Source organism: Rutidosis leptorrhynchoides, chromosome 11, assembly GCF_046630445.1.
Source record: "Rutidosis leptorrhynchoides isolate AG116_Rl617_1_P2 chromosome 11, CSIRO_AGI_Rlap_v1, whole genome shotgun sequence".
NCBI classification, from domain to species: domain Eukaryota; kingdom Viridiplantae; phylum Streptophyta; class Magnoliopsida; order Asterales; family Asteraceae; genus Rutidosis; species Rutidosis leptorrhynchoides.
Genome location: NC_092343.1, coordinates 158,920,692 through 158,946,051, shown reverse-complemented (window position 1 = coordinate 158,946,051; position 25,360 = coordinate 158,920,692). Strand labels below are relative to the sequence as shown.

Genomic DNA, 25,360 nt, shown 5'->3' with positions numbered 1-25,360 from the left:
TAAGATCTACACGGTCACTTCCGTCACTCATTTAATTCCCATTAAACTAGATCTAAACAAACACAACTACATCCATTGGAGCAAGTTGTTTAGCAATCATTCTGCGGCCTTCAATGTTGATTCGTTCTTGACCGAATCAACGACGTCCGACGCACCATCGGACGATTGGAAAAAGGCGGATGCGTTCGTCATGGGATGGATGTTCTTAACCATCTCGGAAACACTCCTTGAACGTCTCTTGAACTCACAACCAAAGACATCTTATCAAGCATGGGAGTTTTTGAAGAATATTTTCCAAGACAATAAACGATTCAAGATCGTCGAACTCACGGCTGAACTACGTTCTATTACCGTTGGAGACCTCATGGCAGAAGCTTATTTTCAAAAGATTGATTCGATTGCATCTATGCTCCAGAACCTCGGATCTACCATGAAGGATGAAGAGTTAGTAACTTATGCGATCAATGGCTTAAATAATCGATTTCCTCATGCTACTCACATTATTCTACATAGCGAACCATTCCCGAATCTAAACACTGTTCGGTCCATGATCACCCTTGAAGAGATGCAACTTCAACGACAACTTCGCGGTTCAATTGATTCACCAGGAACCCCTTCGGCACCCACTGCTCTCATGGCTCAGATTCCCGCAAATGCTCCGTCTCGATCAACGATCACATCACCTCAGGTTTGTCGCAATTTTAGTCGTGGTCACTGTCGATTTGGTGAGAAGTGTCGCTATATTCACCAAGGAAATCATGCTTCACGTTCTGGTAATCATATGCAAAATACCTCAGGTAATCGGACAACAGGAAATAACCAAACTCAGCTCTTAAACATCATAGCAGCCCAACAGCATCTGTTAGCCCAACAACATTTAAATCGGTCCAGTGTTCCATCTATTCCAGGATATGGGCCGCGAACTCATCTGGCCCAATTTTCTGGCCCGCCAGGATTCCCTGCATCTCCACAGGCCCACTACATCGGTTTGCCAGCTTCTGTCGGGTCTGGTTATTTAACAGGCCCTCTTATGCCCAGTCCACAATTTAATGGCTATCTTCAAACTGGGCCTGCTCAGATTAATACAGGTCAGGTCTCTGGCCCAGCTGCTCACACGGTCAATGGGCCTGCACAGATTACACCTGGCCAATCTCAGTTCACTGTCGGCCCCACTGGTCACACCCCATTTGCTCTTACAGCTCAGCCTAGTCAGGAAACTTTGATTCCGAATGATTTCGCGGCCACGACACTACCTGATTACGGTAATTCGGGTTGGACTATGGATACTTGTGTGTCCACCCACCTTACCTCTAGCATTAATAATTTTAGTACTGTTTTTAATCATTGCATTTATCCGTCGGTCGCCGTTGGCGACGGGAATTCTATTCCCGTCACCAATACCGGCTATAGCATGTTGCCTAATATCCACCGACCCCTCCATTTATCTAATGTCCTTGTCACCCCCAATATTGTTAAAAACCATATTTCCGTACGTAGATTTACTCGTGATAACAAAGTTTCTGTTACATTTGACGAATTTGGTTTTTCTGTGAAGGATTACTTGACACGCCGTCTACTACTTCGATGTGATAGCTCCAGAGATCTTTACCCGCTCACTCCTCAGTCACCACCTACAGCTCATCAAGCTCTTGTAACCACACCCAGCATTTGGCATCAGCGACTTGGTCACCCGAGTACTGATACTTTTCGTCGTCTTATTTCCAATAATTCTATTGTTTGTAATAATACGAAGTCTCCCATTCTTTGTCATGCTTGCCAACTTGGCAAATACGTGAGACTTCCATTTAGTAGTTCTGTTTCGCATGTTACTTCATTATTTGACATTGTTCACTCGGACTTATGGACGTCTCCCATACCGAGTCTTAGCGGATACAAATACTATGTTTTATTTTTGGATCATTACTCGCATTATTTATGGATTTTCCCTTTACGTAATAAGTCTGAAGCATTTGACAAATTTTTACAATTTCGTACATATGTTAAAACTCAATTCAATACTGAAATAAAAGTCTTTCAATGTGATAATGGTGGTGAATTTGATAACAAACAATTCCAGCAACTTTTTCAAACCAACGGTATTCAAATACGTTTCTCTTGCCCCCACACCTCTCAACAAAACGGCGCATGTATTCTCAGTCCCAAAAATATAAGGGTAAAAAGGCAAATGAAACTCACCATACTGTATTTCGTAGTAAAAATACATATAACGTCATTGAACAAGTGCAAGGTTGGCCTCGGATTCACGAACCTAAATTAATTATATATATTTATGTGTTGGTCAATATTTGTCTAACAAATTAGGTCAAGTCATAGTGTACCACAATCCTAATGCTCGAGACTAATATGCAAAAGTCAACAAAAGTAAATTTGACTCAAAATAATTTCCAAAAATCTATACATGATTAATATATAGTTTAAATATTGTCGTTTTATATTTTTAAATATTTTTAAAAGATTTATTAGAGTAAATAATATAATTTATTTATTAATAAATAAAATTTTATATTAAATTAAATTTATATACTAAAATATACTTTTATATATATTAAGTAATAAAATTTATAGGGTTCATTTAATATATCATAAAGATAATATGATATGTATTATTAAAGTAAGTTATTACACGTAGTAAAATATGTTTGATCACATATTTATTTGATAAAATAATATCTATAATGTTAGTAAGTAAAAGTTGTATTATTTTGTAATAATAATAATTATTATAAAAATATCAATATTTATAATTACTAAGATGACATTATGATAAAACGATAATTCTAATTATGATAACTTTAATATTTACAATAATTTTTAATATTATCTTTAAAATAATAATTCTATTTAAAATAATAATAATAATGATATTTTATAGTAACAATGACATTTCTATTAAAATGATAATTTTTGTTAAAATTATAGTTTTAATACTAACGATACTTTTAATAATAATAGTAATGATAAAAATAATAAGAACGATAATTTTATCTAAATCAATATCTTATAATATTTTAATTTCATCATGATACTCTTACCCATTATTTCCTAATCTTTTCTTTTAATAGCTTTTAATCGTCTTTATATCATGTTCATAATAATGATAATAATAGTAATCAAAATAATTAGGTGTTACAAATATTTGTTTTAATTACACTAATATTAATAATGATAGTTACTAAAACATTATTAACGATAATACTAATAATTATAATTATCTTAATGATAATATAGTAATAATAATAATAACAATAACAATAACCATTTTTAAATAATGATATATATATATATATTAATAATGATAATAATAATAATAATAATACCAATAATAATAATAATTGGATAATAATAATAATAATACTAATTATAACTTTAACGATAATAACGATAGTAATAATAAAAAAATAACATTTTTTAATGATAAATCCCTTTTATTGATAAAGATAATAATAATGATAATAATAAGATAAAACTAGAACGACGATAAAAACGACGATAATAATAATCATTTTTAATAAAAATATCGAAAATTCAATTGATTATAACTTCTAATCCGTTCATCGAAACCATTCGATATCTAAAGGAAAAGTTCTTAATTTTTCGCTAGCTTTCCAAGGACATGCATATCTTATACCTTATCTCAACCGCAAGTGTAACTAATTCAAGATTCAACCTAACCTGTCTAAGGGCAATATCAAAAGTACAAGCATGCATAATCCTAAATACTCGAGCACTAGTCAGGGATACACTATTAGTATGTAAAAGTTAAATTATGAGTACTCACATATCAATATTGAGATTCAATATTGCAGGAAAGGTACGTAGACGCAACGGAAATGATAAACACTATATTAACCTCACGAGCATACCCATGAACCATACTCAATCACCTCCATAGCTATAACCCATAATTTTCTTAATCCTATCCCACTCGAAAAACAATTTCGAAATCACTCGGACAGCACTCCGTCGTAATATTTTATGTATACTAATAATATCTTGAAATAATACAGAGTAAATATATATATGTAAATCGATTGAGAGAGTTTAGAGAAAAATATTTTCAAGTTTCTATGAAATAATGAAACCTATTGAATTCTATTTATAATAGATTTTTGAATTATTAAAGTGAATTATTAAAGTATGAATTATTAAAGTGAATTATTAAAGTATGAATTATTAAAGTGAATTATTAAAGTGTGAATTATTAAAGTAAATTATTAAAGTTAAAGTAAAGTAAAAATAAAGTAAAGGTAAAATTTAAGTATATTAAAAGTATAAAACTATGTACGTATAATACGCGTATAAATATATATAATATTAATTTAAATCGTTATATATATTTAATAAAATAAAATATAAATATCGTTATCTTTATCATACTAGTTAAGTAATGAGTTGTCAAAAGTGGTTCTAGATATTTATAAAAGTTATATACGTTTTAATAATAAAGTTCTATTTAAACTGAAAACGTTTTTGTACGTTTGAAACTAAATAGATCAATCGAGTCTTTATGAGATTCAATCTTCCACTATCCTTTGTCTAGTTCTCAATGATTGACAATTTGTTCTTATTTATAAATCACTTTACCATTTTTCGAATATTGTTAAAATGGAAAAATTTCTCAAATCAACGTGGGCCTTTCAACAGAGACTTGTAATCATAATTCAATATATCTGATAATTCAGTCATTTGATCTTATCTTTTAATTCCATTAATAAACATTTTGAAACAGATACAATCATATAAAGTATTTAATCTAATATTTTGTTTACGTTTCAAGTTATAATATATATACACATATACATATATAATCATATTCGTTTAATGGTTCGTGAATCGTTGGAACTTGGTCGAGGTTGAATGAATGTATGAACATAGTTTAAAATTCTTGAAATTTAACTTAACAAATATTGCTTATCGTGTCAGAAATATATAAAGATTAAAGTTTAAATTTGGTTAGAAATTTTCCGGTTGTCACAGTACCTACCCGTTAAAGAAATTTCGTCCCGAAATTTGCGTGGAAAGGTCGTGAATGATAATAAGTATGTTTTCATGATGCATACGGGCTGAAAATTAGAGTTTTATCATCAGCGAATAATTTGGATAAACTATCCATTTATATGAAGAGTACGAATGAAGCTAACATAGAAGAGTGAAATGAGTAAGTGTAGATTCATCTTATCATTTGACGTAGATATGATTGATTCTCAGATTTCAAGGGATTTGAAGAAAATATTCTTAATAAGATTTGACTCTCCGGTAATCAAGGGAATTAGGATCCGCTTTAAATGCTATCGTCCATTTTAATTGTTCTGTCGGAGATTTTCTTATAAATTCACCTCTTTCGTTTCCTTACAACTCACACCTTCTGTTGATGCATTTTATGCAAGCCCCTAGACATCTACCCACGTCCATTGCAGGTACAACAGTTTACAGACCACCATGATTGCTCGTTATTATCCTATCCGCGTTTGTATGTGGTTACAGGAACTGCAGGAATGAGATTTAGATGTTTGACTATGTTAGACTTAGTCAGACGTACGAGTGAAGCCTTACTAGTACGGTTGACAGGCTCAAACGCACGGTTGATGCTGAGCTAAGTCACAATTACAACCTAAATGAGAAGACACGAGTGAGTGATCACCCGTACGGCTGATGAAGCCAACTCGTACGTGTGATGAATAAATCGTATGGGTGAGTCAACAGCAGGGGTATATAAAGTCTTATGTTCTTCATTTTAGGTTAAGCCTCTCATTTGTTACACACACTCAGATCTAGTGAGCTCCTCCGATTCTCTCTCAGTTCAAATCACCCAGGTGGTGAATAATAGCTCTAGGTGTTGATCTAATCACACTTGATTTAGTTGTGGTTTGACTAAATTAATCAAAAAAAAAAACTTAACCTATTCACTAGAGGGTTTGATTCACTTATTCCGCCATTATGTGAGTTAAATCTGTTGATTTCTAAGTTTCTAGTCATGTTTCATCACCTTCTATTCTTTCCCCTTCAACTCATATTTTAAAGTATTCATCAATATGCTCCATCCAGTTCTGATTCTCGATATACTTCTAACTTTCATATCGGTCATTCTTCTTTTTCATCTACCGCCGGAAGAATCTATTTACTTCTACTATACTCTTGGGTTTATAGTGTTTCTAGTTCTCCCGTGTCTTTATATTGCTATATGCATCGATATATATGGTTTATAATTTCTGGTTTATCGTTGGGCTTTATATGTTCCCTTATATTTCAAAGTCTCTGCTTCTGTCTTTTATAATCATTATCATTCACAGTTAATGCTCTCTTTTATTTGCTGCAATTTATACCCCAATTTCTTTTTCGGAGTTTTGTCCTTTCATTTCTTCTTCTTGCAATTAAGCACCGCTTGTAATGGTCCAGAATTCACAGATATGAATTTCGGAATGAACATTGTTAATGTTCTAGGAAGGAAATTGTGATGGCACGATCTTGACTTGTCAAATTACTAGAATACCTTGGAAAAGGCCGAATCATCAAGAAATATTTTCTTGATATTTTAGAGGTTAAATAGAATACAAGAGTCGTATAACATGACACATGATGATGTTATGATCTGTGAATCATCACGTTCCATTTATAAACTCAGCATGACTTACTGTAATATAATCACGTTGATCAAGTGTTATTATATTATACTAATTCATGCTTCAGTTCCCAACACTACTTCAAAATATTCCTATTTTAAACTTGAATGTTTCAGAATTTAGAAACTAAAATAGTTTCTTTTATGATGTAATACAGATAGCGCGAAGAGGTAAATGATTTCAAATAAGAAAGATTAAGAAAATATCTTCAGAAATATGGAGGATATTTATAATGAAAGATATGATGATATTTTAGAATTTCTAATATCAGAGGATGATGAAGAATATTGTCCGCAGGGGTTTAGAGTCAGAAGCAAGGTATTCGTTAATGACTTCAGCAGGTACTGAATCATTTGAATCCTTTGAAGTCAGGTTCAGTCTTTGTAATTTGTCCACAGTGATAATGCTAAAAACGAACATATATTTCATAGCATTATTCCCCAAGAAAGACAAGCTTTTAGTTGCAAATGTTCTATTTACAAGTGATATTCGTTTAAATATTAAAAGGTGAAGACAAAAGACAGACTCGACGAATTGAAGACGCAAACGACCAAAAAGCTCAAAAGTACAAAATACAATCAAAGAGGTTCCAATTATTGATAAGAAACGTCTCGAAATTACAAGAGTACAAGATTCAAAACGCAAAGTACACGATATAAAATAGTACGCAAGGACGTTCGAAAATCCGGAACCGGGACCAGAGTCAACTCTCAACGCTTGAAGCAACGGACTAAAAATTACAAGTTAACTATGTATTTAAATATAATATAATATATAATTAATTATATTAATTATATATATATTATATTTATAAAATAAATCGTCGGCAAACAAAGAGCCAAATGTGGGTGAGCTGTAAAAACGATCTCCGCGACTCGCGGAGTTTGAAGAAGAAAAGGGCCGCGAGTCGCGGAGCCCCAAATGTTGAAACTGCCTATAAAGCTCGCGCATTCTGATCGTAAAAATATATATCCAATATATCAATCTCTCTATATCTATACGTAATATTTATATTTATAATTTATATTTTAATTTTAATTTTAATTTTAATCCTAATAATAAGGGTATGTTAGCGAATGTTGTAAGGGTGTAAGTCGAAATTCTGTCCGTGTAACGCTACGCTATTTTTAATCATTGTAAGTTATGTTCAACCTTTTTAATTTAATGTCTCGTAGCTAAGTTATTATTATGCTTATTTAATCCGAAGTAATCATGATGTTGGGCTAATTACTAAAATTGGGTAATTGGGCTTTGTACCATAATTGGGGTTTGGACAAAAGAACGACACTTGTGGAAATTAGACTATGGGCTATTAATGGGCTTTATATTTGTTTAACTAAATGATAGTTTGTTAATGTTAATATAAAGATTTATAATTGGACATACCCATAAATTACCATATACACTCAATCGGACACGATGAGCGGGGTATTTATATGTACGAATAATCGTTCATTTAACCGGACACGGGAATGAATTAATAGCCATTAGAATTATTAAAACAGGGGTGAAATTATGTACAAGGACACTTGGCATAATTGTTAACAAAGTATTAAAACCTTGGGTTACACTCAGTCGACATCCTGGTGTAATTATTAAACAAAGTATAAAACTCTTGTTACAGTTTAAGTCCCCAATTAGTTGGAATATTTGACTTCGGGTATAAGGATAATTTGACGAGGATACTCGCACTTTATATTTATGACTGATGGACTGTTATGGACAAAAACCAGACGGACATATTAAATAATCCAGGACAAAGGACAATTAACCCATGGGCATAAAACTAAAATCAACACGTCAAACATCATGATTACGGAAGTTTAAATAAGCGTAATTCTTTTATTTCATATTTAATTTCCTTTATTTTATATTTAATTGCACTTCTAATTATCGCATTTTTATTGTTATTGTATTTAATTGCACTTTTAATTATCGTACTTTTTAATTATCGCAAGTTTATTTTATCGCACTTTTATTATTCGCAATTTCATTATCGTTATTTACTTTACGCTTTAAATTAAGTCTTGTATTTATTTATTATTTTACATTTGGTTTTAACTGCGACTAAAGTTTTAAAATCGACAAACCGGTCATTAAACGGTAAAAATACCCCTTTATAATAATAATATTACTTATATATATATTTGTATTTTTATAAAAATAAACTAATATAGCGTTAAGCTTTGTTTAAAGATTTTCCCTGTGGAACGAACCGGACTTACTAAAAACTACACTACTGTACGATTAGGTACACTGCCTATAAGTGTTGTAGCAAGGTTTAAGTATATCTATTCTATAAATAAATAAATATCTTGTGTAAAATTGTATCGTATTTAATAGTATTTCCTTGTAAAATTTAATAGTATTTTATACCCCTTAGCTTAACTATCAAGTATTTTTGGCGCCGCTGCCGGGGAAATTAAACGCCGAAAGCGCAACGCTAAATATTAAAAAAAAAGGGATTTTAATTTTTAGTTTACTTTTATAAAAAAAAATACACTTTTGTAAAAATACGTGTTAATTATTCGAAAACATAAAAAGAAAACAAAAATATAAATATTTTTAAGAGTTTGTTAAATATTTAAGTTTTATAAAGTTTCTTTATTTTTATTTTATAAAAACATAAGTTTTATTTAAATATTTTTATTTAAAACATAAAAAAAACCGAAAAAAAATTAATTAATATATATATAAATCTAGTTTTAAGATTTTTATTATAAAGTATTTCTATTTTTATTTTAGTTTTTAAAACATAAGTTTTTATTTAGTTTTTATAAATATTTTATTTAAATATTTAAACAGAAAATATAAAACAGAATATAAAAAAAAAATGCGTCGAATTTTAATCAAACTGTCATTTGAATTTTGGAACCCCGCGACTCGCGGAGTTTGCAGCTTCGAATACCGCGACTCGCGGAGCCATCCTGACACCGACAGAAACCCTAATCAGCATTTATTACGGATAATTATTATTATTATTAATAAACCCTAATTACTTAATTATTATTATAATTAGTTTAAGTTTTTAAATTAAATTGTATTTTAAATTTTAATTAGTTTTATTATATATAAAAATTAATAGTTTAATAAAATAAATAATATAAAAATAATATTTTTATAAAAATTGTAATTTTTACAACTTTTTGTATATTTTTATATTTTGTCCCTTTTTAATTGTTTTAGCGTAATATTTGTATTTTTCGCTAGTTTTTAGTTTTAAACTTAGTTTTTGCCATAGTTATATTTTTATTTCTAGATTTTTAGGCTTTGCCGTAAAATCCCTTAAGTGCCTTTTCTTTAGACTAAGATTTAGGTACTTTAGAATTTTGCGACGCCTTTTTAAGTTTTAGTTTCTTTTTAAGTTATTTCCATTTGGGATATAGTTTTACTTGTAAGCTTTAAGACGCAACTTTTAGTTTTAAATTTTTTGTTACTTTTTAAGTTTAGACGCGCTATTTTCTTATTTCTCGACGCCTTTTACCTATGTATCAATTATCATTCCAATTAGTAATCTCAATTTGCGATTATAATTTTAAGTTAGTGATAGTAATAAGGTTGGGTTAGTCGAGTATTTTTAAGTTCTATAAGTCACTCTTTTTCTTTCTTATTTTTATTTTTCGATTTTTTTTCCGACGCACTCTTTTTCTTTCTTATTTCTCGCTATTCTAGTTTTTAGGACATAGATTTTTATTCTACTTCTTATCTAAATTTCTTAAAATTACGAAAATTTATTTTAAGTGGTTAAATTGATAGACATCAAAATTTTCTGGTTCGTAGTAATAGTTGGATTTGTACGTGGACCGGGTTATTGGAGCCAAACAGTCCTCAATTATATTGAGACCAAACGAATCCTGCCCCTCTGCTGCATATTTTGGCTATTCGAAACGTGGGCAAAATCAGAAAAGTCTATTGATTGGATAACTTATATAATTTTTCTTTCTTTTTTAAAAACTAATAGGATATTCAGTAAATGCACCGAGCAAGACGTTCACCACCTTTTGTACGTTCACCACCTGTAACTAGATAATATTACCGCCGTTGATTTTTCTTTAGAATCGTCATCCAGTCGACCAAGTACTCCAGTTCAAATTTTCGATAATCCATTTTTTGAACCCGACCTCACAATTGAGAATCCGAAGAATATTCAGGGACGATTCATAGATCCTGAACCATTAAATTTTCCTCCGGAACCACCAATCATTCAAACAAAGATTGTTGAGGAACGAACCATTAAATCAGAATCCTCTAGTGATTCCAATTCAACAAATTCAATTATGGAAAATCTGGAACCTTTAAGTATGGAAGACCGAATGAGAGCTAAACATACTGGCCAAGGTCACGCAATTACTCATCCTGACATTAATGCGCCAGATTATGAAATCAAAGGACAAATTCTACACATGGTGACTAATCAATGCCAATTTAGTGGTGCGCCAAAGGAAGATCCAAATGAACATCTTCGTACCTTTAATAGGATCTGCACACTATTTAAAATCCGAGAAGTGGAGGATGAACAGATATATCTCATGTTATTTCCATGGACTTTAAAGGGAGAAGCCAAAGATTGGTTGGAATCGTTACCTGAAAGGGCGATTGATACATGGGACGTTTTAGTTGAAAAATTTCTTAAACAATTCTTTCCTGCATCTAAAGCCGTAAGACTTCAAGGAGAAATTGTTACGTTTACACAGAAACTGAATGAAACTCTATATGAGGCGTGGACAATATTTGGAAAGTTATTAAGAGGATGTCCGCAACATGGTTTAGATACCTGTCAAATAGTACAAATATTCTACCAAGGATGCGACATCACTACAAGGAAAGACATAGATATAGCAGCTGGTGGTTCTATTATGAAGAAAACCGAAACTGATGCTTACAAAATTATTGATAACACTGCTTCCCACTCACATGAGTGGCACCAAGAAAAAGATATCGTTAGATCATATAAAGCAGCTAGAGCCAATTCTAGCCATGACTTAGATTCCATTTCCGCAAAGATAGATGCTGGGGAGAGACGAATGGAAAAAGATGACTAAGGATATTCACTCAATACGAATTAGTTGTGAGCAGTGTGGAGGACCACATTTGACAAAAGATTGTCTCAGTATTGAATTAACAATGGAACAAAGAGAGAATATTTCATACATAAACCAAAGGCCTGGAAATAATTATCAGAATAATTATCAACCACCAAGACCGATTTACAATCAAAACCAGAATTATAATAGAAATATTCCATACAACAACCAACAAGGTCCTAGCAATCAACAAGTATCCAACAATACTTACAATCAGCAAAGACCTAATTTTCAAAACAAACCACCACAACCCGATGATAAAAAGCCGAATTTAGAAGATATGATGACAAAGCTAGTTGAAACTCAAACGCAGTTTTTCACATCTCAAAAACAAACCAATGAACAAAATGCTCAAGCATTTAGAAATCAACAAGCTTCTATTCAAAATCTGGAACAAGAAGTAAGTAACCTAGCAAGGTTAATAGGTGAAAGAAAACCGGGAAGTTTACCTAGTGATACAAATGCTAACCCCCAGAATGAAACAGCTAAAGCCATTACCACAAGAAGTGGTACAACACTTAAACCACCTGAAATACCTGTAACTTCTGATGAAGCTATTCATACTCCACAAGAACCACAACCTGGTCAAGATAAGGAAACAGAACCGTTAGTTGAGAAGGTTAATGAAGATAACACAGTTAAGGCTAAACCTTATGTTAAACCATACCAACCACCACTTCCTTACCCGAGTAAAATGAAGAAAGAGAAACTTGAAGCCGAGCAATCCAAATTCTTGGATATGTTTAAACAGATAAATGTAAATCTTCCTTTCATTGATGTGATTTCAGGAATGCCTAGATATGCTAAATTCTTGAAAGATCTGATCACGAATAGAAAGAAAATGGAAGAACTCTCGGCTGTTACTATGAACGCTAATTGTTCAGCAGTGCTGTTGAATAAGATACCAGAAAAACTATCTGATCCAGGAAGTTTCACAATTCCATGTTTTCTGGGTAGTCTTAGTTCAATAGAAGCACTGGCAGACTTAGGTGCTAGTATAAATTTAATGCCGTATTCACTATACGCTAAACTAGACCTTGGAGAATTGAAACCAACAAGAATAAGCATACAACTAGCCGATCGATCAATAAAATATCCTAGAGGGATAATGGAGAACATGCTAGTTAAAGTTGGTACTTTAGTATTTCCAGTAGATTTTGTTGTTCTGGACATGGAAGAAGATTCTCAAGTTCCTCTCATATTAGAAAGACCATTCTTAAACACGGCTAAAGCAATGATAGACGTGTTTGGTAAGAAATTGACTCTAAGTATAGAGGACGAGAGTGTTACCTTTTCAGTTGATAGAGCAATGCAACAACCACAATCTGCAGATGATACATTTTATTATATTCAAACTATAGATGCACATGCAGAATTATTAGAAGAATTTCCAGAATTACAAGGAACAGGAGAATGTTCTTTAGGAGAAGGAACTGAACAAATTGATGAAACTGAAATGTTAGCTACACTAATAGCTAATGGATATGAACCAACAACAGAAGAAATTCAAATGCTAAAAGAAGAAGACAGATATCAATATAAATCATCGATAGAAGAACCTCCGAAATTAGAGTTAAAACCACTTCCAAACCATTTGGAATACGCTTATTTACATGGTGAATCTGAATTACCTGTAATAATATCGTCTTCTCTTACTGAAAATGAGAAATCACAACTCATTTATGTGTTGAAAGCTCATAAACCAGCCATTGCATGGAAGATTCATGATATTAAAGGAATAAATTCTTCGTATTGCACACATAAAATCCTTATGGAAGAAGGTCATAAAACGTATGTGCAACGCCAACGAAGACTAAATCCTAATATGCAAGATGTAGTTAAGAAAGAGATTATTAAACTGCTAGATGCAGGTTTAATTTATCCAATCTCTGATAGTCCATGGGTAAGCCCAGTTCAATGCGTGCCTAAGAAGGATGGCATGACTGTCATTACAAATGAGAAAAATGAGCTTATTCCTACTAGGACTGTAACAGGATGGCGTGTATGTATTGATTATAGAAAATTAAATGACGCCACCAGAAAAGATCACTTTCCCTTACCTTTCATTGATCAAATGTTGGAAAGATTAGCCGGAAATAGTTACTATTGTTTTCTTGATGGATTTTCCGGATATTTTCAAATTCCAATAGCACCCGAAGATCAAGAGAAACCCACATTCACGTGCCCTTATGGTACTTTTGCTTACAAATGCATGCCATTTGGACTTTGCAACGCCCCTGCAACCTTTCAAAGGTGCATGATGGCGATTTTTCACGACATGATAGAAGAATGCATGGAAGTTTTCATGGATGACTTTTCAGTCTTCGGTGATACATTTGAATCATGTCTAGTTAATCTGGAACGAATGCTTATTATCAGCGAACAATCAAATCTAGTACTTAATTGGGAGAAATGTCATTTCATGGTTAAAGAAGGCATCGTTCTTGGACATAAAATCTCAAAAGATGGAATTGAAGTGGATAGAGCTAAAGTAGATGTAATTGCTAAACTTCCACATCCCACCAATGTTAGAGGAGTTAGAAGTTTTCTAGGGCATGCCGGTTTTTACCGACGTTTCATAAAAGATTTTTCTAAAATTGCCACTCCTATGAATAAACTCCTAGAAAAGGATGCTCCATTCATCTTTTCAGATGAATGTATCAAATCTTTTAATATTCTTAAAGAGAAACTCACTAATGCGCCGATCATGATAACACCAAATTGGAATCTACCGTTTGAATTAATGTGCGATGCAAGTGATTTTGCAATGGGAGCCGTTTTAGGACAAAGGATTGAAAAACGATTTCAACCTATATATTATGCTAGTAAGACGTTACAAGGAGCACAAACAAATTATACAACTACTGAAAAAGAACTCCTTGCTATTGTCTTTGCTTTTGACAAATTTCGATCATATCTCGTTCTAGCTAAAACGGTGGTCTATACCGACCATTCTGCTCTTAGATACCTATTTTCGAAACAAGATGCCAAAGCAAGATTAATCCGTTGGATCTTACTCTTACAAGAGTTTGATATTGAAATCCGAGATAAAAAAGGAGCAGAAAATCTCGCCGCTGATCATCTTTCTCATCTTGAAAATCCTGAATTAGAAGTTCTAAATGAATCGGCCATACAAGACAACTTTCCTGATGAATATCTATTGAAGATAGATTATAATGAAATACCATGGTTTGCCGACTATGCAAACTACTTAGTATGTGGATTCCTTGAAAAAGGATTATCGTACCAAAAACGAAAGAAATTCTTCAGTGATATAAAACACTATTTTTGGGAAGATCTACATCTGTTTAAAAGTTGTCCCGATGGAATAATACGCCGATGTGTATTTGGAGATGAAGCTAGTAAAATTTTAAACCATTGTCACACAGGACCAACAGGAGGGCATTATAGGCCTCAACTAACAGCAAGAAAAGTTTATGAAGCTAGATTCTATTGGCCTACAATTTACAAAGACGCACACCTTCTTTGCAAATCCTGTGATGCTTGTCAAAGGGCCAGAAAAATAAGTCAACGTGATGAAATGCCACAAAATGTCATTCAAGTATGTGAAGTATTTGACATTTGGGGTATTGACTTTATGGGTCCATTTCCAAAATCTCATAATAATCTCTACATTCTCGTTGCCATTGATTATGTATCTAAATGGGCGAAAGCACAAGCTCTCCCAACTAACGATGCACGAGTTGTAGTCAACTTTTTAAAACGTCTTTTTGCAAGGTTTGGAACGCCGAAAGCTTTAATAAGTGATCGGGGTACTCATTTCTGTAATAATCAACTTGAGAAAGTTCTTAAAAGATATGGAGTAACTCATAAAATCTCCACCGCATATCATCCACAAACAAGTGGACAAGTTGAAAATACCAACCGAGCTTTAAAACGTATTCTAGAGAAAACCGTAGGATCAAATCCGAAGGAATGGTCCATTAAATTGGAGGATGCACTCTGGGCTTTTAGAACAGCCTACAAAACTCCAATTGGAACCACACCTTTTAAACTCGTCTACGAAAAAGCATGTCATCTTCCAGTAGAAATTGAACACAAAGCATTTTGGGCTTTGAAGACATGTAATCTTGATTTATATGAAGCTGGACGTCTACGGTTAAGTCAACTAAATGAATTAGAAGAATTAAGACATGAAGCATACGAAAATTCGTTGATATATAAAGAAAGAACGAAGAAATGGCATGATAAAAGAATCAGAAGTTTAAAAGAATTTAAAGAAGGAGACAGAGTTCTTCTTTTCAATTCACGATTCAAGCTATTTTCTGGAAAATTGAAATCAAGATGGTCTGGACCATTCATAGTCAAAAGAGTTTTCCCATACGGAACAGTAGAATTAATAAATTCAAATGGGATTGAATTTAAAGTTAATGGTCACAGAGTTAAACATTACATAGATAGTCCGATGGAATTCGACAATGAAGTTAATCACAATTTCGATACCACAGCTAACTAAGTGTGGGGAGAATCAAATCTTTAAAGGATAATATGTATTACTGTTAGAGTTAGATTGTCTGTTTTCGTGTAGTTCTCGAAAATGGAACCCGAATGGTCTTTCCCTAGCAGACCCTAAAGAACTAGTCTTCTCCCCCCATTCTGAATTTTTATTTTTTAGGTTTTTACGAAATGAAGACTGCATGTGAACTAAACCATGGTCTAATGCTACACGCTTTGATCACTAAACGTAATAATGACACACTACCGAGTGAAATAGTATCAGTAATCAAAGAAAGATTGGACGGAGTAAGAAAAGAATCCAGATGCGAAGATAATAAGTTACAATTTGGTAAAGAAAAATCAAAATCCGCAGCGAAAAGAAGATCACGACACCTAGAAAGATGTCACAAATGCGGAAAATGGTCACATGGAGGTAAATGTTCAAATAATCAAACCTATTCAAATACCGAATTTGTTACTTTATGCAGAGACGGACCGTTCATATGTTTAGAAGAAAAAACACTGAATGCTCGAGGTTACGCCTATGTAGCCATGGAAAACCAATTAAACCGACTATCTTATGAATGAGATAGATCGTATAACTAAGAATACTATCTCACAGGTAAGTCTGTACAGTTTTTTGTTTTTATTTTTATTTTTAACCTTTTGAGAATAAACGCTAATTTGTTCGCTATAAAGTATTAAATTGGTATTGAATAAAATTAGGTTTGGCGACCGAAATTATTGATATCATTCAAAAATTTATTATATCACTGCGAAATTTAACGTTTATTCCTAAGGTATAAATATCTTTAATCAATCAACCCAAAATATTTCAAAAATTCGTCATGAGTTAAATTAGGTCTTGGAACCGAAATTACTTTACCGAAAAGAGGGGCGCATATTTTTGATAATATTTGATTGATTAAAGTGGGATAAAAAGCCAAAAAGATTTTTAATTTTATTTTTACCATGTTTTTAAAATTAATATATAAATCTTAAATTAATATTGTAAACTTTGTAAAATCAATATAATTAAAATTGTAAATATTTGAAAAATATAATATAAGTTTGGTGTGATTTTATAATATGAATTTTTAAATTAAGTTTGGTGTGAATTTTTAATTTTTAAAATATGAATTTTATTTTTATGCATTTTAAATTGTAAGTTTGGTGTGAATTTTTAATATTAATTTTGAATTTTATATTTAAGTTGTGTGAATTTAAAAACAAAAATTTACTTTATTTCGCTAAGTTAAAAATATGATTTTTAAAATTCGTCGTAAGTTGAAGACTAGGTCATTGAACCGAAATTGCTTTACCCAAGGGAGGGACGAGAACTTTTATTATCATTATTTTTAATCTTATTGAATTAAAGTATGCCAAAAACATTAAAAAAACCCAAAAATCTTAGCTTTTAAAACAATCGCTACAAAAAGACAAATTTTAAAATTTTATCGAAGGACGGACTAGGACATCGATCCGAAACGACCTCGTCCTAAAACAAAGGAAAACAAAATTTTAAATTTATTTTATATATGTTTTATAAGTTACGGCTTATATATAAAAAAAAAAAAAACACCGCGACTTGCGGAGTTTGTAAGCATCAAACACCGCAAGTCGCGGAGGGACTAAAATCCAGAAAAAAAATATAAGGGACGAACTGATCAGTCCCCAACCCAACACCCACGAAAATACTGCGATAAAACCCGAAAATACACGAAAAAGACCTCCCAAATTCACAATTTTTCACCGTTAATCATCAAATCTTTTACTAAAATCATGTTAAGAAGGATGCTATCAAGGAATTACTCAGAAAAACGGTAAATTTCTACACCTAAACACCATTTAATCCGAAAATTAGTGTTCTTGAGCAATTTTATACCCAATTTGATTTTGATGCTTTTTAGTGTAATTATGCTTAAATTGTTTATGTATTATGCTTGTATAACCTAGATTGATGCAATTTAACATGATTAGAAGCCTTAAACTTCAAATTTTGAGTAATCTAGGGTTTGTGTTCTTGAGCAAATTTGGGGCTTTTTGATATAAACAGGTTATGGCCGATTTTTGTCATGAATTGTTGCTAAATTAAGTAGTGTAATATGTTTAGGTAGTTAAATGATCCAAACTTTGAGCCTAAACATGATTTTGAGAATTAAAGTGGACTTTTTCAAGTCTAAAATTCATGAACTTGATTTTTGAGAGATAATGCTATTTGAAACTTGTTTAATTGCTAGTAATGATTATTTTAACATGTTATTTGAGTTGAATGCTTATGAACTTGGCGAACATTTTCGTATATGCTTATTTGAAAAAGTGTAAATTTGATGAAAATATGTAAATGAGCTTAAGTTTGATATAAATTGATCATGTCATTGTAATTATTTTGATTGATGATTTTGCTGACACTAATGCATATTTGGATGCACAAAAATTGTGTTTGATGTGTTTTGCAGACTGAAAGGGGTGAATCTTCATCCCAAGCTCGCAATGCTCCTGCTGAGAATACGGAACAACAGGAGGTGGATAACTACTACAAACAAGATATACCTCATCCAGTCATGACATTTTCTGATATGCACTTGGAAGATTTGCACCCGAACCTGAGATTTGACAGACTTTGGATAGATTATCCAAAATACCAAAGGGGTTTGCATACTCTTCATTCTAAAGCTGTTGAGGTACCTAGGGTCATAGAATGGGGACCATTAGAAGCTGTAGAATTGGCCGGGCCAATTAGGGAATTACTTGCACAGAGGTATGGTAATTCTACTTTTAACGATTGGGTACGGTTATTCAACATGCGTAGACCTGTATATAAAGTATGGTGTGAAGAATTGTTGTGTAGTATAGAATTAAATGATCGGGTAGCTAGTTTAACCGATCGATCTTTTATTAGATTTTTGTTAGGAGGTTCGATGCGCCACATGTCTTTACTAGACATGGCTCAGGCTTTACGTATATATACGCCTGAGGAGCTAGCATCTGCCGATTGTAGAGGGTTGATACTAAATGGTAGAAAGATAGACGAAAATTTTGATACGCATGGTGTATGGAGTCAAATGACTAGCCATCACCGATTTAAAGGGGAAAATTACTCTTATTTGGATATAGATAGAGCTGAATTAAGAGTAATTCATAGGTTTTTAGCCAATTCGATTACACAACGAGGTAAGAACAAGGAAAAGGTAAATGAACAGGATTTGTTTTACCACATGTGTATTCGAGACCCACAAAGCGCTGTAAATATACCTTATTGTGTGGGTTATTATTTATCAGCTATGGTTAGGGGGATGAGACCGCATAGCATAATAGGAGGTGGTATATTTATTACTTTGATTGCTGAATATCTCGGTGTGGATATAAGTCGGGGGGGATTATTAGTCGAAGAACCAGAACCCCGCGATACAATAGGTTTAAATGTGTACCATGGTGCGAAGGTTTTGAAGAGGCGAAATAACGCCGCAGTACAATACCATGGTAGACATCCACAGGTTGAGAGAAACCAACAGCAAGGTAATGTAGGAGGGGGAAATGAAATGGCAGAAATGCAAAGGTTTATAGCTTCACAAGAGTATGAAAATGCTAGACATAGAGCATTTGAAGATTGGAAAGTTCATCAAAACCAAATCATAGCTTATTGCCAACATATAGGTAGAAACTATATTCCTACTCCATCGCCCATATTCCCTCCCTGGTCTATAGAGATTCAACCACCGTATCCTACGTATAACCCAGCCGAAGCATTTTATAGCACCTATGGTTATGCATGGAACCCCTACTGGTATCAGTATCATCCCTAGTGTACTTAGTTTTATTTATTTTGTAATTTGTAATGTTGATACGTTTAATACTTATGTTAATATTGTAATAGTTTTTATAATTTTCTAACTTTTATTCTTAGATTTTAATAATTTTTGAATGTGGGGTAATATACCAAACTTCAAAAATATGTATATATGTTTGCAGTTTATTTTATGTACACAACAGGGTAAAACAACGCATTTTCAAAGTCTGGCATTAAGTTCAGCAAAAGCAACTAATTTTGACGACAAGATGCAAAATATATGTGAAATAACAACAAGACGGAATGAACAAATGATATGCACCATTTATCATTCAGCAAGCAAACACAAATATGTTTGGAAACTTTGGTAAAATTTAATTATTTTCACACAAATCACCCTCAATAATTTAAATTGTTACTGATTTCTTGCAAATGAGGGCATTGCAAGATCTTAAGTGTGGGAAGGGGTTAAATTCTTTCGGATTTTAAAATTTTTACTTTATACACTTGGTTACCATTAGAAATACTAGTAAAGTAGTAGTTGTATTAGAATCTAGTGCTCTCTGATAATAAAGAACAGCCCTAGTCTTATATACTGACTACCCAATTCTAGTAAAATTTTTCAAAATTTTCAACTAAATGAACTCAAAATCATGTTTATACATATTTATGAACGATAAAACTAGGTTTTAACACCGAAATTATTGTTACCTCGGAAAGGACATAAATTGAGAAACAAACCAAAATATTAAAATTCATTTAAAATGGAATAGAGGACAATAAAAAGGAAAATAAAAGCCAAGTGTGAGAAAATTTACCAAGATATTTTAAACATATGTCACATATTTCTGTACAAATAACTGAAAATACTTTTGCTTTTGACTAAACTAAAAAGTTTTACCTGATTTACTGTAAGAAAGATGGATCTACACGATGAATCAATTCCATCATTAAAAGGAAGTAAAGTCATCCGAAAAAGAAACGCGCTTCTTGATTTAGGTCAGGAAGTTGTCGTCCAGACCAGCTGTAGGTTGACGAAAAATCTAGAAAAGTCATCACTAAAATCAGCAGGAAATCCACGGATCTCAGCATCAAACAGGGTTGCCAAGTGGTCAGATTTATCCTAACCATGAGAAGGATTTATCTCGTACAATGGGGGGCACCGTGCAAATTAGCTGGATAAGACTAATGAATCAGATCCCCAGAAAGGATAATCTCCTTAAAGATTAAAAATCAGCTTTTAAGACTGATATTACTCAATCCTAGAGATTGACCTTAAAGATTGAGAATTACAAACTCATGAAATTCGATGATATCTAAACTCGAGCTTGAACGAGAAAATATTTTGATCAAAATTATAAACCGATTTGTTTTCTGAAAAACCCATTTTCAATGCGTTCATTACCATTGAACGTAAAATCCTAGGAATTCACCTGGAATTCATTAGGTCACCTGAACCAAATCGGGTGTCAACCGTAAGAACGGTGGTTGCATAGCATGGTCAAAGACAGGACCTTGTGCCAGACCGAAAAATTATAAGGGTGAGCTTTACTATTGCTCCTACCAAGGATAGTAATTGCGTCCGACACGTTATAAACCATAATCAAAAGCATGTCAGGGGACATTGCCTTAACAGTTGCTTGTTCAACGCTTTCCTTTACAACCAGACGGTAGTTTACCGAAAGGTAATATACGGGACAAGTAAACTGGACGTGTTGCTTTCCAAATACAAGGTTAGCAAGTGGGTGACACAAAACCATAAGTTTTGAGCTAAAATTTTCAAATATGAAACCCACCAAACCCTCAAAAATAATTTGCAAACACCGGTAAAGGGTTATTTCGGAAAACTTATCTAGGGTAAAAACTAGATTTAATTTTCAAAAGATCAAATATTTTCATAAAGATCCAATTTCCTTAATGGATCTAAATTTTTATAGTCATGTGGGACTGTAAACCATATCGTTACTACCATTGTTTATACCGCCGTATAGAAATCACTGATGTACAAAGTGTGAAGAATAAAGAAGTGATTCTAGTATTTCAAGACTATATTGCTTGAGGGCAAGCAACGCTCGAGTATGGGAATATTTGATAATGCTAAAAATGAACATATATTTCATAGCATTATTCCCCAAGAAAGACAAGCTTTTAGTTGCAAATGTTCTATTTACAAGTGATATTCGTTTAAATATTAAAAGGTGAAGACAAAAGACAGACTCGACGAATTGAAGACGCAAACGACCAAAAAGCTCAAAAGTACAAAATACAATCAAAGAGGTTCCAATTATTGATAAGAAACGTCTCGAAATTACAAGAGTACAAGATTCAAAACGCAAAGTACATGATATAAAATAGTACGCAAGGACGTTCGAAAATCCGGAACCGGGACCAGAGTCAACTCTCAACGCTCGACGCAACGGACTAAAAATTACAAGTTAACTATGTATTTAAATATAATATAATATATAATTAATTATATATATATTATATTTATAAAATAAATCGTCGGCAAACAAAGAGCCAAATGTGGGTGAGCTGTAAAAACGATCTCCGCGACTCGCGGAGTTTGAAGAAGAAAAGGGCCGCGAGTCGCGGAGCCCGAAATGTTGAAACTGCCGATAAAGCTCGCGCATTCTGATCGTAAAAATATATATCCAATATATCAATCTCTCTATATCTATACGTAATATTTATATTTATAATTTATATTTTAATTTTAATTTTAATCCTAATAATAAGGGTATGTTAGCGAATGTTGTAAGGGTGTAAGTCGAAATTCTGTCCGTGTAACGCTACGCTATTTTTAATCATTGTAAGTTATGTTCAACCTTTTTAATTTAATGTCTCGTAGCTAAGTTATTATTATGCTTATTTAATCCGAAGTAATCATGATGTTGGGCTAATTACTAAAATTGGGTAATTGGGCTTTGTACCATAATTGGGGTTTGGACAAAAGAACGACACTTGTGGAAAATAGACTATGGGCTATTAATGGGCTTTATATTTTTTTAACTAAATGATAGTTTGTTAATGTTAATATAAAGATTTATAATTGGACGTACCCATAAATTACCATATACACTCAATCAGACACGATGGGCGGGGTATTTATATGTACGAATAATCGTTCATTTAACTGGACACGGGAATGGATTAATAGCCACTAGAATTATTAAAACAGGGGTGAAATTATGTACAAGGACACTTGGCATAATTGTTAACAAAGTATTAAAACCTTGGGTTACACTCAGTCGACATCCTGGTGTAATTATTAAACAAAGTATAAAACTCTTGTTACAGTTTAAGTCCTCAATTAGTTGGAATATTTGACTTCGGGTATAAGGATAATTTGACGAGGATACTCGCACTTTATATTTATGACTGATGGACTGTTATGGAAAAAAACCAGACGGACATATTAAATAATCCAGGACAAAGGACAATTAACCCATGGGCATAAAACTAAAATCAACACGTCAAACATCATGATTACGGAAGTTTAAATAAGCATAATTCTTTTATTTCATATTTAATTTCCTTTATTTTATATTTAATTGCACTTCTAATTATCGCATTTTTATTGTTATTGTATTTAATTGCACTTTTAATTATCGTACTTTTTAATTATCGCAAGTTTATTTTATCGCACTTTTATTATTCGCAATTTCATTATCGTTATTTACTTTACGCTTTAAATTAAGTCTTGTATTTATTTATTATTTTACATTTGGTTTTAACTGCGACTAAAGTTTTAAAATAGACAAACCGGTCATTAAACGGTAAAAATACCCCTTTATAATAATAATATTACTTATATATATATTTGTATTTTTATAAAAATAAACTAATATAGCGTTAAGCTTTGTTTAAAGATTTTTCCTGTGGAACGAACCGGACTTACTAAAAACTACACTACTGTACGATTAGGTACACTGCCTATAAGTGTTGTAGCAAGGTTTAAGTATATCCATTCTATAAATAAATAAATATCTTGTGTAAAATTGTATCGTATTTAATAGTATTTCCTTGTAAAATTTAATAGTATTTTATACCCCTTAGCTTAACTATCACACAGCCTCCTTCCTACTTTGCTCAATCCGTTTTCCAGTTCCAAAATTTCTGTTTTTCTGCGCTTTGCCAGACACTTCATCATTATCATCCAGCTTTTACCGTTTAAAGTCGTTTATAGTTTTTGCTGCTTCATCAGCATTTTTTCCATTTTCGGAGAACCAATTCGTAGTTCGGAGTATTTTTCAGAAACTTCACATTCAAATTAAGTCCAGAAGATAGACGTTATATATACACATATAACTGTTGGTGTATACATGCTGCGAGATTTCAAAATACTGATTGCTAATTCCCAATGATTCGTATGGCAATTCTCATTACAAGATGCGAATGAGTAAAAGATGGGGTTTCAATAAATAATTATAATGACTTTTTGGAGAGGCTAAAGTCAAAGGGTAATGAAGTTGTTGGTACATCTGCTAATAATGTGGTGGAATGTAAAAGGTTCCCTGGTAACGATGGTGTATATCTCAAGGTTATAATAAGGTTAGTCTGACTGAAAAGTCGAAGTTGACTTACTGGAGCTGTGACAAAACTGGCTACTTTGAATAGGAGTCGCAAAGTTATTTTTGCTAATAAATGCCAAAGAATCTGACGCGGATACGTTGTTTAAACTTTTACTTTGGTTTCAAGAGTTTTTCGGGTACATAACTGTGGGTAACATGTGGTTGGATCATCATCTCGATTGCTCATCATTCGAAGTGTCTTCAGAAATTTTCGAAGGGTTTGAACACAGATTGTAATCGTTATCATAAATTTGATGTTCTAACACATTTTTGAAGTCAAAATATAGCTTGTGAAAGATGTAAGGATCTAAGAGTGATGATTTTGGTCATATCTCGAGTTGAATTTTGAGATTTCAAAATCAGAATATGTAATTAAATTTTGAATGAGTATGGTTGTTTTGATTTCTATAAAAGAAGGTATATTGTTGTGAAAGTAGGGAGTATAATGGATGATTTGCTGAATCAGATTCGAAGAATGTAACATATTATTTGTGAATTTATATATCTCTCGGGTATTACCTACCCGTTAAAAAAAAAAATTTCACAATTAATATTTTGTACAAAAGAATTTTATTACAGTCTTTATGAAAATATATATATATGTATATTTTCTTCAGATGTAACATAGATTTAATGAGTTGATGTTAAATTAAACTCATTTGATTTACGGTTGAAACTAGAATTGAATAATCCCTAAAGGCTTTAAAAAGTACACAACTTTTACGCAGTATTTCTTTAATGACATTGAAATTATGAATCAATACTTCATTATTTGTTGATGTATGATGTTCGGTTCGTGGAATTCTTGTGAAT

General features: G+C 32.3%; 1 protein-coding gene across 1 annotated transcript in view; it reads left to right on the top strand.

Annotated features, from left to right (window-relative positions):
- The first annotated feature begins 190 nt into the window (after positions 1-190).
- LOC139875122 (uncharacterized) overlaps positions 191-25,360 on the top strand; it is a 52,140-nt gene continuing 26,970 nt past the window's right edge. The window contains exon 1 of the mRNA XM_071862486.1: positions 191-1,959. Within this exon, the coding sequence (XP_071718587.1) occupies positions 191-1,959 (1,769 nt within the window). The remainder of the gene's footprint in view (positions 1,960-25,360) is intronic.